Source organism: Salminus brasiliensis, chromosome 10, assembly GCF_030463535.1.
Source record: "Salminus brasiliensis chromosome 10, fSalBra1.hap2, whole genome shotgun sequence".
Classification (NCBI taxonomy): domain Eukaryota; kingdom Metazoa; phylum Chordata; class Actinopteri; order Characiformes; family Bryconidae; genus Salminus; species Salminus brasiliensis.
Window position 1 is genome coordinate 39,559,029 of NC_132887.1, and position 12,970 is coordinate 39,571,998.

General features: G+C 42.1%; 1 protein-coding gene across 1 annotated transcript in view; it reads left to right on the forward strand.

The window, feature by feature from the left end:
- Nucleotides 1-12,650, forward strand: part of slc16a9a (solute carrier family 16 member 9a) — a 14,877-nt gene extending 2,227 nt beyond the window's left edge. The window contains exons 2-6 of the mRNA XM_072690077.1: nt 1-147; nt 5,949-6,092; nt 7,696-7,791; nt 8,858-9,697; nt 9,849-12,650. The exon at nt 1-147 is cut by the window's left edge and continues 102 nt beyond it. Of these exons, the coding sequence (XP_072546178.1) occupies nt 1-147; nt 5,949-6,092; nt 7,696-7,791; nt 8,858-9,697; nt 9,849-10,045 (1,424 nt within the window). The 3' untranslated portion in view covers nt 10,046-12,650. The remainder of the gene's footprint in view (nt 148-5,948; nt 6,093-7,695; nt 7,792-8,857; nt 9,698-9,848) is intronic.
- Nucleotides 12,651-12,970: the final 320 nt, after the last annotated feature.

Here is a 12,970-nt window from a genome sequence, read left to right on the forward strand (position 1 = left end):
TGGCCTCCTTCATGGCCCAGCTGCTGGCGTTCGGCTCGCCCCAGGCGGTCGGTGTCCTGTACCCAGAGTGGCTCAACGCCTTCCACGAGGGAAAGGGCATGACCGCGTGGGTGGGCTCCCTGGTGTCAGGGGTGGCACTCATCGCAAGTGAGTATACATGTGGACGTGTGTGTGTGTGTGTGCATGGGCCACGTGACTAATGGTACTAATGGTACTAATCGCACCACCAGCCGTTCCTCAGGTCAGCCGTTCCTCCCACAAAACCCACACCAGCAGGATCCCAAAAATACGCAGGAGTGGAAAACAGTCCGTTATCACGCTTCCAGGTTCATGTAAATGAAGGCCGAGGCTGCTGCCCTTTCCTAAATACACCCATAATTCACCCAAACACACTGACCAGAGTTCCCACTCCATCCAGTTTAACCATGTTCTCCAACTCCAGAAGCTCAGTAAGTGCTGGTCTTCAAACAGCGCACTGCGTCAGACGCGGAGGGTCACGCTAATGTTTACAACATTTACATGAAGTGCTACGGCCAAGGCAAGCTAGCCCTTCGTCCATGTTGGAGGGACCTCCAGACATGCTGAAGCTCTTCGGCGAGCGCTCTGCGTTCAACGGTGCAGGCGGACATTCATTACCGCTGCTATTCAGAGCCGGACGTGACGCCTCCTTCGGTGTATTATAGCTTAATATTATATACGTTATATTTTGTATTTATGTTCGTGACATTTGATACGTCATAGATAAACATCAAAAGACTGATATACGCTGTTGTCCCCACGCTCAACGATGCTAGCTAGCTATCTGGTGAAACATGCGGTTTGCTGAGGTTCTCAAAATTCAGACAGTAGACACAATACTCAGCACATAAATCACATGAATTAATGTGCTGTAATTTATGATGATAGCTAGCAATAAATATCATCATATTGCCGAACATTTCACGTAACAAATGAGTGTTTATACATGAACAGGCTCCTCCGGATGTTCCGTTTTTTACTGAGAGGCCTTTACATTTTATTGTCATAAAAAAATCTGAACACAATAAATAAATAAATAAATAAGTGTGTATGTGTGTATATATATATATATATAAACATCACTAACAACGTTGTAATCTACTAGAGCAAATAGAGCGAAAGTGTCCGATATAAGACATAGCCATTGTTGGGGGACTATATATATATATATATATATATATATATATATATATATATATATATATATATATGCTAGTGTAAATTTGTGTATGATCATAGCAGTGGTATAGTGGTCCGCAGTAAACCCTGTTTAGTGTAAAATTATGAATATTATATGAGTGGTCATATAATTTAACATTTTGAACTGCACTATTAATGTGTCTTCCGGTGCCACGAAACTATTGCAAAAAAATTATAATAAAAAAAATATCAAGTTTAAATGATATACAAATAATAAATTTTACAAAAATTATATATATATATATATAATAAATACAACATGTAATAATAATAACATTTTAATTAAAACATAAAACAAATGGAATAAAAATTTATTTTCTAAATTGTTGAAAATTACACCAATTTAAGCAGTGTTTCATGCCACCATGTCACGCTATAGGACATTAGGTGAGACCAAAGGACAGAAATAGTTATTACATTACTTATATTATTATACTTATATTTATTCATTCAACATAATGTATTCATTTTTTTTTATTTAACACTGAATAATTTCATAACAACATGGTTCATTGTAAACAGAGACAGTACTAATTACACTCATTCTGCTAATTACGCTCAGTGCATGTCGTGCGACCCCAGTCTGAGCTCAGACAGGCTGGATTGTGTGTGTTGTGGTGTTGTGATGGTGCATCGAGGTTCCTTTTGTTATATAATCGCCTGGGGAGGAGGGGGGTTACCTGACCAGGGTGTGTGTGTGTGTGTGTGTGTGTGTGTGTGTGTGTAGGCCTTTGGTTACAGGATCTGTTTATTATGCTGTTCTTTCAGGCTGGTTTGAACCAGCTGGTGCCATAAAGAGCTGTTTGGAGAGCTAAGCAGGTTTAGAAGGTTACAGAGGAGCTGCAGCAGTAAAATGGGTTTATTAAGCCGGGGCACAGTGTGTTCATCTGTACCTGACACAGCACCTGATAGCAGAGGTGTGTAAAGTTCAGAGAGAGAGAGAGAGAGAGAGAGAGAGAGAGATGTTGACTTCTATATGACACTTCAAGTCTTATATGCCCAGTCACTGACCGCTGACTTGCATTAGTCTGGATCTGATGACCTTCTCTGGTACATTGGGTCTATGATCTGTCTTCTATGTGTGTGTGTGTTTGATCTGTATGACACACACATACACACACACACACACACAAAAGTTCAGCCAGTGCAGTGCTGTGTGTGCTCTTACTGCTTACTCTTAAGACAAAGCTGTGCTGGATCATGATTGAGAGAGAGGAAGAGGAAGAGGAAGAGGAAGAGGAGGAGGAGGCATCAGCAAACTGAGTCAGTTCAGTTCAGTTCAGTTAATGGAATTCACAATTCAGTTAAATACAATTCGGTTCAGTTCAGCTGAGTTACATTCAGTTTGGTTCAGTTTGGTTCAGTTTGGTTCAGTTTGGTTTAGTTTGGTTTAGTTTGGTTTAGTTTGGTTCTGTTTGGTTCTGTTTGGTTCAGTTGGGTTCAGTTGGGTTCAGTTGGCTTCTCTAATTTCAGATCAGTTAAATACATATAGGTTCAGTTTAGTTCAGTTAAAACAGTTCAGTTAATTTTAGTTTAGTTAAAACAACATAGTTCAGTTCTGTTCAACTGAATTCACATTGGTTCATTTAGTTCATTTTTCTTCATTTCGTTTATGTGCAGTTCAGTTCAATTCAGTTCAGTTCAGTTCAGTTCAGTTCAGTTCAATTAAGTTCAGTTCAGTTCAGTTCAGTTCAGACTGGTGTGAATTTGAGTGACGGTTCAGCTGGATCTTGTGATCTTGGCTGGTACATGGGGCTCTATGATGAGTCATGAGTCATTAAACTCACTCACATAAAGTTTACTGCAGCGCTGTGTGTGTGCTCGCACTGAGGAAAAGGAAAAGCTGTGCTGAATCAGGACCAGAGAGAGAGAGAGCGGGCGAGAGACAGAGAGCTGATCAGGTGTTTTGCTGTGTGTGACTGAAGAACAGGATTAGCAGAGTTAGCAGAGTTAGCGCTGAAGGGATGTGGCTATAATTTGAGCAAAAAATCCTAATCTAATTCAGTTCAGTTCAGTTCTATTCAGTTCAGTTAAAGACAATTCAGTTCAGTTCAGTTCAGTTAAAGACAATTCAGTTCAGTTCAGTTAAAGACAATTCAGTTCAGTTCTGTTCAGTTCAGTTCTGTTCAGTTCAGTTCAGTTCAGTTCTATTCAGTTCAGTTAAAGACAGTTCAGTTCAGTTCTGTTCAGTTCAGTTCTGTTCAGTTCAGTTCTATTCAGTTCAGTTAAAGACAATTCAGTTCAGTTCAGTTCAGTTAAAGACAATTCAGTTCAGTTCAGTTAAAGACAATTCAGTTCTGTTCAGTTCAGTTCTGTTCAGTTCAGTTCTGTTCAGTTCTATTCAGTTCAGTTCTGTTCAGTTCAGTTCTTTTTAGTTCTATTCAGTTCTATTCTGTTCAGTTCTGTTCAGTTCTGTTCAGTTCTATTCAGTTCAGTTCTATTCAGTTCTATTTAGTTCAGTTCTATTCAGTTCTATTCAGTTCGGTTTAACTGAATTCAGGTTGGTTCCGTTTGGTTTGGTTCAGTTCACTTAAGTTCAGTTAAAGACAATTCAGTTTGTTTCAGTTCAGTATAGTTCGGTTCAGTTAAATGAAATATTGTTTGTTAGAGTGTGAGAGTGAGAGACAGAGTGAGAGAGAGAGAGATAAAGTGTTTGAGATATATATATATATATATATATATATATATAGAGTGAGAGAGAGAGAGAGTGAGAGAGAGTGTGTGAGAGAGAGATATATAGAGAGAGAGTGAGAGAGAGAAATAGAGTGAGAGAGAGAAATAGAGTGAGAGAGAGAGGGAGGATAAACTGTAAACAATACAGCCTGTTCTTATAGAAGGGCAGATATGCCAGTTTCGTGTTACACAAGTGTATTGTGTGTGTGTGTGTGTGTGTGTCTGTGTGTCTCTGTGTGTGTCTGTGTCTGTGTGTGTGTGTGTGTGTGTGTGTGTGTGTGTGTGTGTGTGTGTGTGTCTGTGTTAGAGGTGTCAGGTTTATTTTCAGATGAGAGATGAGTTCTGTCACTGTTCCAACGGGGTCAAAGTCAAAGTGGATATGTGTGTGTGTGTGTGTGTGTGTGTGTGTGTGTGTGTGTAAGTGAAAGAGAGAAACCCTCAACATTTCTTCAGACCAGTGCTGATGTCCTTTGTTTCTAGCCCCACCTACCAACACACAACACACACACTCACTCACATACACATACACACACAACAGACACACTCACTTACACACACATACACACACAACACACACACTCACTCACACACATACACATACACACGCACTTATTTATACAAATACATACACACTTTATTGCTGCCTGGATCCTTTACTCACCAGATTGGTTCACATATACACACAATACAAACACTGGTTCAAAAACACACACCCTATTGGGTGAGCCGATACATCTATACATCACACACACACACACACACAAACACTGTCCTACTATTTTTAGATGTTGTGCAACAATCCTGCCTGCAGTACAATACATAAACCCAGAAAAGTAGGCCTAGGTAACACTGGCCTCTATACACACACACATACACACACACACACATCGACCCAGACAGTGTGGCCTGTGTTTATGGGTCAGAATAACTGTGCCTGCATTATTGCTCTGACTGGGATGTGGAAACTGACCCCAGTTCTCCCAGACCTCATGCTTATTTTCTCACTCACACACACACACACACACACACACACACACACACACACACACACACACACACACTCACACACACTCACATACTGAATGTTTTCATAATCTTAGACACGTCCTGGCTGGAAGGTTTATTCAGTTTTAAACTAAAGGTTTCTTTCAAAGACAGAAAAGTAAAAATTGAAGTTAATTACGTCCGTATTGAAGCTCATTCCCAGCAGCTAGACGACAAAACTCCCCTGTTCTGTTCTTACTTTCACTTTTTGACATTTCGACTGAAAATCTCAAAAGTTACATTTTCCTTAACATTTAAAAGAATGACTTTACCCTCAGATTCTTGACATTAAATCTCACAATGCCTTTTACTCTGCAATTCAAATCTGAAAATAAGGACTTTTATTCTACATTATTTACATAAAATCTCACAATAATAGATTTAACTCGGGGATTCTTGACTTAAAATCTGAAAATAAGGACTTTTATTCTTGACTTAAAACCTGTAAATAAGGACTTTTATCCTTTATTAATAACATTTAATCTCAAAATAATAGCTTTTACTCTGACATTCTTTACTTAAAATCTGAAAATAAGGACTTAGTCTACATTAATCACAGTAACTCTCAATAATGACTTTTAGTCTCAGATGTTTGACTTAAAATCTCAAAGTAATGACTTTCACCATTCTCTTAAATCACTGAATAATGACCCCTTGTCTTACATTTTAACTTGCATTCTCTAAATAAGGACTTTTACTTGAACAATTCTGATGTTAGATCTCACAATAATGACTTTTAATCCCAAAAATAAGGACTTTCTGTTTCACATTTTAACTTGTATGTATTTCATGTAAATAATGGCTTTTACACCCAAATTCCAAAACCGTAAAAATTTAATTTCCTCAGATTTGGAAGTTGGAAATAATATCCAAAATATTCTCTCAGAATCGATCATTATTTTTAGTTTCTTTGTTTTGTTTTTATTTTTTCCAAAATGTTTAACTTAAAAATCTCTCTCTCTCTCTCTCTCTCTCTCTCTCTCTCTCTCTCTCTCTCTCTCTCTCTCTCTCAGGTCCACTCTGCAGTGCGTGTGTGGACAATTTTGGTGCTCGTCCGGTCACGATCTTCAGTGGTGTGATGGTGGCGGGGGGGCTGATGCTCAGCGCCTTCGCTCCAAACGTCTCCTTCCTCATCTTCTCCTACGGCATCGTTGTCGGTAAAACTCCCACACTCTTCACCTCACCTCACTTCCCCTCCTGCTCCGGCTGGACCGGGGTGTCCAGTTCTTCAAATCGCTCCAGTCAATAACCCCCTTGTTCCACAGTACACTTAAGCCCTCTGCAGTCTGTAAGGTAATGCCGGTGGAGCAGAGGTGAGCAGCGGCAGGTGGGTCGGTCGATAGCGTAGAATCAAAAAACATCAATACTTCCACTCAGCAACCTCACATTAGAGAACCGATGCTGTCTCGCAATCATTGATACCCTGAGTTTTCCATATTTTAGTACATAAATACCGTAAAGCAGTGGCGACCCGTGACGAACACAGCTAGGCCTTCAGCTCAGGCCTCAGATGAACTCCTGCAAGACCTACAGTGACATTTCTTTACACCAAACTGGACCTGACCCCCCCGGGATGTGATCAGACATTAGGTCTTCAGGTCTGCTTGTGAAGTCCCAACCAGGAGCTGGGTTAGCTGCATCCACCCGGATACCACAGAGGAAAACGTCCTGATTGGACAATGTTTCATTTACCATTTTCAAGAAATCATTAGGCCTCTCTCTCTCTCTAAGGGGCCGGGAGGACCCTAAAGGGGTTCCCCACAATACATCACTTCATGCCTTCAGAAGAAGCCACCACAGATTTTGCACACAAAGCAAAGGGCAACTAGCATGTTTAATTGTACAGGGGTCAATATGAGGTCAGTTTATTGCTCATCAGAAGTGTTCACTCACCAGATTGGTTCATATATAAATAGTTTGGCAGTACATAGAACCATTTTAACTACAGCAACTATATACAGGAAATAAGGCCTTATTATTATACTATAATTTATTATTATTATTATTATTATTTGATATAACTAAGCAAGCGCATGGTTCATGGAGTGGTCCTGGATATATTTATATGCAGTAGAACCATTGCTTTTACTTCAGAACCCTTAAAGAACCCAGGTTCTAGTTGTGTGGCATAGTTTCATGGGCTGGAAATCACCAACCGTGCTGAACTGCAGTGCTCCAGGACTGACCCTCCAGAGGGAATTCTCAGATTTTGGGGATTGCATTACCCACTCTAAAGGGCTTAAGCGTACTGTAAAAGCAGAGGGTTATGTGTGTGTGTGTGTGTGTGTGTGTGTGTTCTGACATGCAGAAGTTAATACACATGTTTTCACATAATTCTATCATGAACATCCTATATTTATTTACACCATAGCATGTAGTGTGAGGGCTTGCAGTCATGCGGGTGTGTGTGTGTGTGTGTGTGTGTGTATGTGTGTGTGTATGTGTATGTGTGTGTGTGTGTGTGTGTGTGTGTGTGTGTGTGAGATCCACCAGACATCAGTTGGTATTATAACACTTGGCAGTTTGGAAGTAGAGGACTGTGTCTACACAAAACATTAACCCCCACCTCCACACACACACACACACACACACACAATACTACTACTATGACAAGTTGTGCATATCTCAACGAGAAACAGACAGACAGGGAGACGGATGCTAGGCTAATGTTGCTAACAGACACTGGTCTTGGACTGTCACCAATCTCATCTCTGTTTTGTGGTTTGAAGGTCTGCTGTTTGTTTGTTTGTTTGTTGACAGGAATTGGATGTGGTCTTGTCTATGCAGCTACTTTGACCATCACCTGTCAGTATTTTGACAAGAGGCGCGGCCTTGCACTGGGCATTGTTACTACAGGTATGGCCTGTACACACCTTTAAGACCTGCAGAACTATTATTAATTATTCAGGTATTATTATGGATGTAGTATCTATTCATTTCATTATATTGTCTGTGAATTATTCCGCAATCCACTCAGTACCTACCAGAAATTATTCAGTGTCTACTATCAATTATTCAATACCTACTATAAATGATTCAGTATCCACCATGAATTATCAGTATATATAGTATCTACTATACATTATTCAGTATTCTCTATTAATTATTTAGTATCTACTGTACATTATTCAGTATTCTCTATTAATTATTTAGTATCTACTGTACATTATTCAGTGACTATTATAAATAATTCAGTACGATTCAGTATCCACTATGAAATATTTAGTATCTACTATAAATTATTTAATTCCTACTATAATTTATCTTATTATCTACTATGACTAATTATCTACTCATTATTTACTATAAATTATCCAGTAGCCAGTATGAATTATTCAGAATCCACAATGCATTATTCAGTATCTACTATAGATTATTCAATACCTACTATAATCTACTCATTATCTACTATGACTTATTCAGTATCTACTATGAATTATTTTGTTTCTTCTGTAAATTGTTCAGTGACTATTATAAAAAACTGCATGATTTAGTATCCACTATGAATTTTTCAGTATCTACTATACATTACTTATTATCTACTGATTATCCACTATGAATTACCCAGTAGTCAGTATTATTCAGTATCTACTATCAATTATTCAAAACTTACCATGAATTGTTCAGTACCTACTATGATTTTGTTAGTATCCACTATGAATTATTTAGTATCTACCATGAATTATCCAGCATCCAGTATGAATTATCCAGTATTCACAATGCATTATTCAGTATCTACTATAATTTACTCATTATCTACTATGACTTATTTAGTATCACTATGAATTATTTAGTATCCACTATAAATTATTTAGTATCTACTGCACATTATTCAGTAACTATTATAAATATTTCAGTATCCACTATGAATTATTCAGTATCTACTATAATTGCTGACGGTAACTGTGTGTGCATTTCTCAGGGACCAGCGCAGGCGGCTTCCTCTATGCAACTGCGCAGAACGAGCTGATCGAGCTGCTCGGATTGGACGGCTGCCTGCTGATTGTCGGCGCTCTGGCACTGAACCTGATGGCATGCGCCGGCCCCATGCGACCCTTGAACCTTCCTGGCTATTACCTCAAACAGAAGGCCGCTCTGGAGCACAAGGACGGACCACTCTACGAGAAGCCGATCGTCATCATTGAAACCAGTGCCGCAGATAGCTCCGCCCACAAGTCCCCGGTGAAGGAGCTCTTGATCTCCATGGAAACCGGAGAACCGGGGGCAGAGCCTGTGTGTACCCAGGTGGTACGGGTCATCAAAAGGCGCCTCCGGCCGCACGCGGACTACCTGCATACGATGGCCGAATATTTCCAGGACCGCACCTTTACCGCCTTCTGCATCTCCATCTTCCTCTTCAGCCTGGGAGCCTTCCCGCCTGTCCTGTTCATGGAGGACGTGGCTCAGAGCGAGGGCCTCATCGAGCATGTGGCCATCATTCCACTCGTTTCCATAGTCGCCGTGGCGACCGGCATGGGCAAGCTGGTCCTGGGTGCCCTGGTGGACGTGCGGTGGGTCAGCGGCCTGCTCCTCTACGCCCTGACAGTAATATGTTCTGGCGTAGCCTTGCTGCTGGTGCCAGGGTGGAAGAGCTACGTGGGGCTGCAGGTGCTGTCCGCTGCCCTCGGCTTCTTCTCGGGCAACTGGTCACTCACGTCCTACATCACCACGCGCATTGTGGGCATCGAGCGCCTGGGCCAGGCGCATGGCGTTCTCATGTGCTTCGGAGGCTTTGGGATCATGCTGGGACCACCTGTTGTAGGTATGGAGACAGAATTACACCTGCACCAACTCACACACCAGTGTACGCTAACCACCGACACTATATAGCTATATAGCACATACGTTCTACTAAAGTAAGCTAAGCTAAGCTAAGCTAAGCTCCACCACTCTTGTTTCTTTCTCCGTTCTAGGCTGGTTCTTCGATTGGACCCAGTCTTACGACCTGGCCTTCTACTTCAGCGGGTCCTGTGTGGTATTGGGAGGCGTGATTCTCTTCCTGGCTGCCCTGCCCTGCTGGGACCAGAGGGAGAAAGCGAGCAATGTGCCTGCGGTTGATCCAGACAAACAAAGCCTATCTGACTGTGACAAAGTGGCTTCTGTGGCCTGAGCCGCCTTAAAGTAGGAGTAGTTCAGCCTAAAATCGAATTAGTGCCGTTTACCAATTACCGTAATTGCGCCAGCAGATCGGCGGTTCAAAAGGTCTGTGAACAGGAGGTCGCTAGCGATGCCACAGCCATCCGGGAGTGACCGGGAGTCCCAGAGAGCATAACTGACCTCATTCTCTTTGGGTGGGTGGGTAGGATGCCAGGATACCAGATGTTTAGTGTAGAACTGGAGCCTGAGCGCTAAGCTCGCTGAGCTGACCCCTTTTCCCTGATGCTACACCTCAATGCTACCATGTACCTACAGCAGTGTAGAGTCCTGATACTGATACTTTAATGCTGTATCTTGTTTTGCTTTCTTTCTTTTTCAGTTTTCTTTATTGTTGCCACCCACTCAGCATCGCTAGCTCTAGCTAGACGTCTCGCTCAGTGCCAGATTTGACCATAGAAACGCACATAAATAGACTTTTCCATTGATTTTGAGCTATTTTTATTCCTTCTGTTTTTCCCAGTGATGTTATTTTCCCTATCTTGTACCTGTACACTAATAATTACTGCCTCACTTCTGGAGGCCCATGAGCAGCAGAAACACTTCGCTCACTTGAAACAAGCCTTCTTTAGTCTGTTTAGCCTGACCGGACACAATATGGAGTCATGTGGAGTCAAAGTACTGTACTGTAGCCCGGAAGGCGTCTGGAATCAAGACCGGGAATTCAACGATGCCTGTGCCGAGAAGACGTCAACAAGAAAAGGCCTTAGGCTGCTCGGATCGGCCACGGGCCGCCTCGCTTTACCACCCGCACTAGATTCCATCTCCAAAGATTTGTACGGGTGGGAATCATCCAGGGAATGTTAACAGGGACTGGAATCACGACGGGAATCTGCTTTTAAGGCCCAGTCACGACCTGCAACAGGACTAAGGCCGGGTTCTGAGCTCATTCCTGACCAGTCTGAGAAGCTAAACCTGGCCTGCTACCTGTTGACTGGTTCCTCACATTGCTGGGAAATCCAGTGTACACAGTTTTCCCTCTCAGTCCAAGACATGTTGGGTCTGCTCAGTCTGCTTAAGCTAGGCTAACGTACAAGAATACGCCTTTGGGGTGTCCTGCGCTGTGAGCTCAAAGAAGGTGGTCTGAAACTTAGGTGGTCTTAACGTTCAGGATCCTTGAGGAGCTTTCGGAGATTCTTTAGTCTGAGCACTTATTAGGAGGAGGAGGAGTAGTTCAGCCTAGAATCTAGTTAGTGATGTTTTCCATTTACCGTAATTGCGCCAGGAGATCAGTGGTTCAAAAGGCCTGTCAACAGGAGATCGCTAGCGATGCCACAGCCATCCGGGAGTGACCGGGAGTCCCAGGGAGCATAACTGGCCTCATTCTCTTTGGGTGGGTGGGTAGGATGCCAGATGTTTAGTGCAGAACTGGAGCCTGAGCGCTAACCTGAGCTGACCCCTTTTCCCTGATGCTACGCCTGAATGCTACCATGTACCTACAGCAGTGTAGAGTCCTGATACTGATACTACTAAGGTTCCTTGATGGTTCTTCAAAGCACATTACAAGCTGCCTTCACAGTTTCAAGCTGAAGAACCTCCAGAAGTTCCTCAAGGATCTTATACGTCAACAGCGTACAGTCATCGGGTCAGACCCAACATGTCTTGGTGTCCGCTGGACTTTCCACAGCACAGATCTTCCATTCTCTCCTTCTCCTCGTCGTGATTCCTCCTACTTTTATTCCTTCAGTGTTAAACCAAAGTTGCTGGTGGACTGACCTGTTCCTTCTCCCCCAGTCCACCACTCGTACACTATGCCTGACCAGCAAATAGCCTTACTGTAAAAAGCCGAAACTCGAACTCTTAAACATAACGGTGCTACAAATGGTTCTTTGAGCGATGCCTTAGAAGAACCCCATCTAGAGATGTGAGACTTTGACGAACAATGGACAGGTCTGGAGAACCTCCCCTGGATGTATAGGTTCCTGTCCATGTTCCTCACCAGTTTAAAGGTCATGCATCTCATGCTCAAAGGTGGCGGCCCTGCTCGAAGAACCCTTTGAAGGACCTTTACTTTTAAGGGAGTGAAGGAGGAACCACGGCATGTTTGTTTGTTTACTACCGTTCTCCACTGGTTCTTTACACCAGCACAAGTAAAAGTAGTGACTAGCAGCTCACTCACAAACATACTGTAGAAAAAAAGGACAAAAGAAAATTGGCGGACAGTCGGGATAGCCGTCCGCAGTCCTCCAGCAGGCTGGTCCCTGAGATTCTTCCTATGTTTTGTTGTGTTCGAATGACTGTGAATGTGAGAATCGCCCCTTTTACAAGCACTGAACATGTGTGTCCACAAACAGTGTGTGTGTGTGTGTGTGTGTGTGTGTGTGTGTGTGTGTGTGTGTGTGTGTGTGAGTGTATGTGTCACTAAAGTCATAAAATTGTTGATTGTTTTTAGGACTTTTTGAGATCCGAGAGCTTTTACAGATGTGCAGAACACGTTATGCCACTAAACTAAATAGTATGTTGTTTTAGACTCTACTTCCTTTTTAAAGGCATTGTTTGTTTGTTTGTTTGTTTGTTTGTTTTTTAAGTGCCAATAAAAAAACAACTTGAGAAAAGTCAAACTGTGCAAGCTTCGTAAACAAACCTTAAAAGTTTTTTTTTTTTTTTTCACCTTCTTCTGTCAAGCTGCTGTTTTGGAGATACGAGGTTTTTTGCCTGACAGCAGCGACTATGTAGCTTAACTATGTGTTTAAAACGTAAAAATAATTAGCAATGGACCTTTTGATTAATTAAATAAATAATTTTTTTTAAACCAAATGCATGGACGGCGTCAAGCGATGCCGGACTACTCTCCACGCAGCGCGTCTGTAACCAAGACAACCGGCTCTCGGTCACCATGGAAACGTAATTCCAGTCACATGACACGCAGCTTGTAAACAGC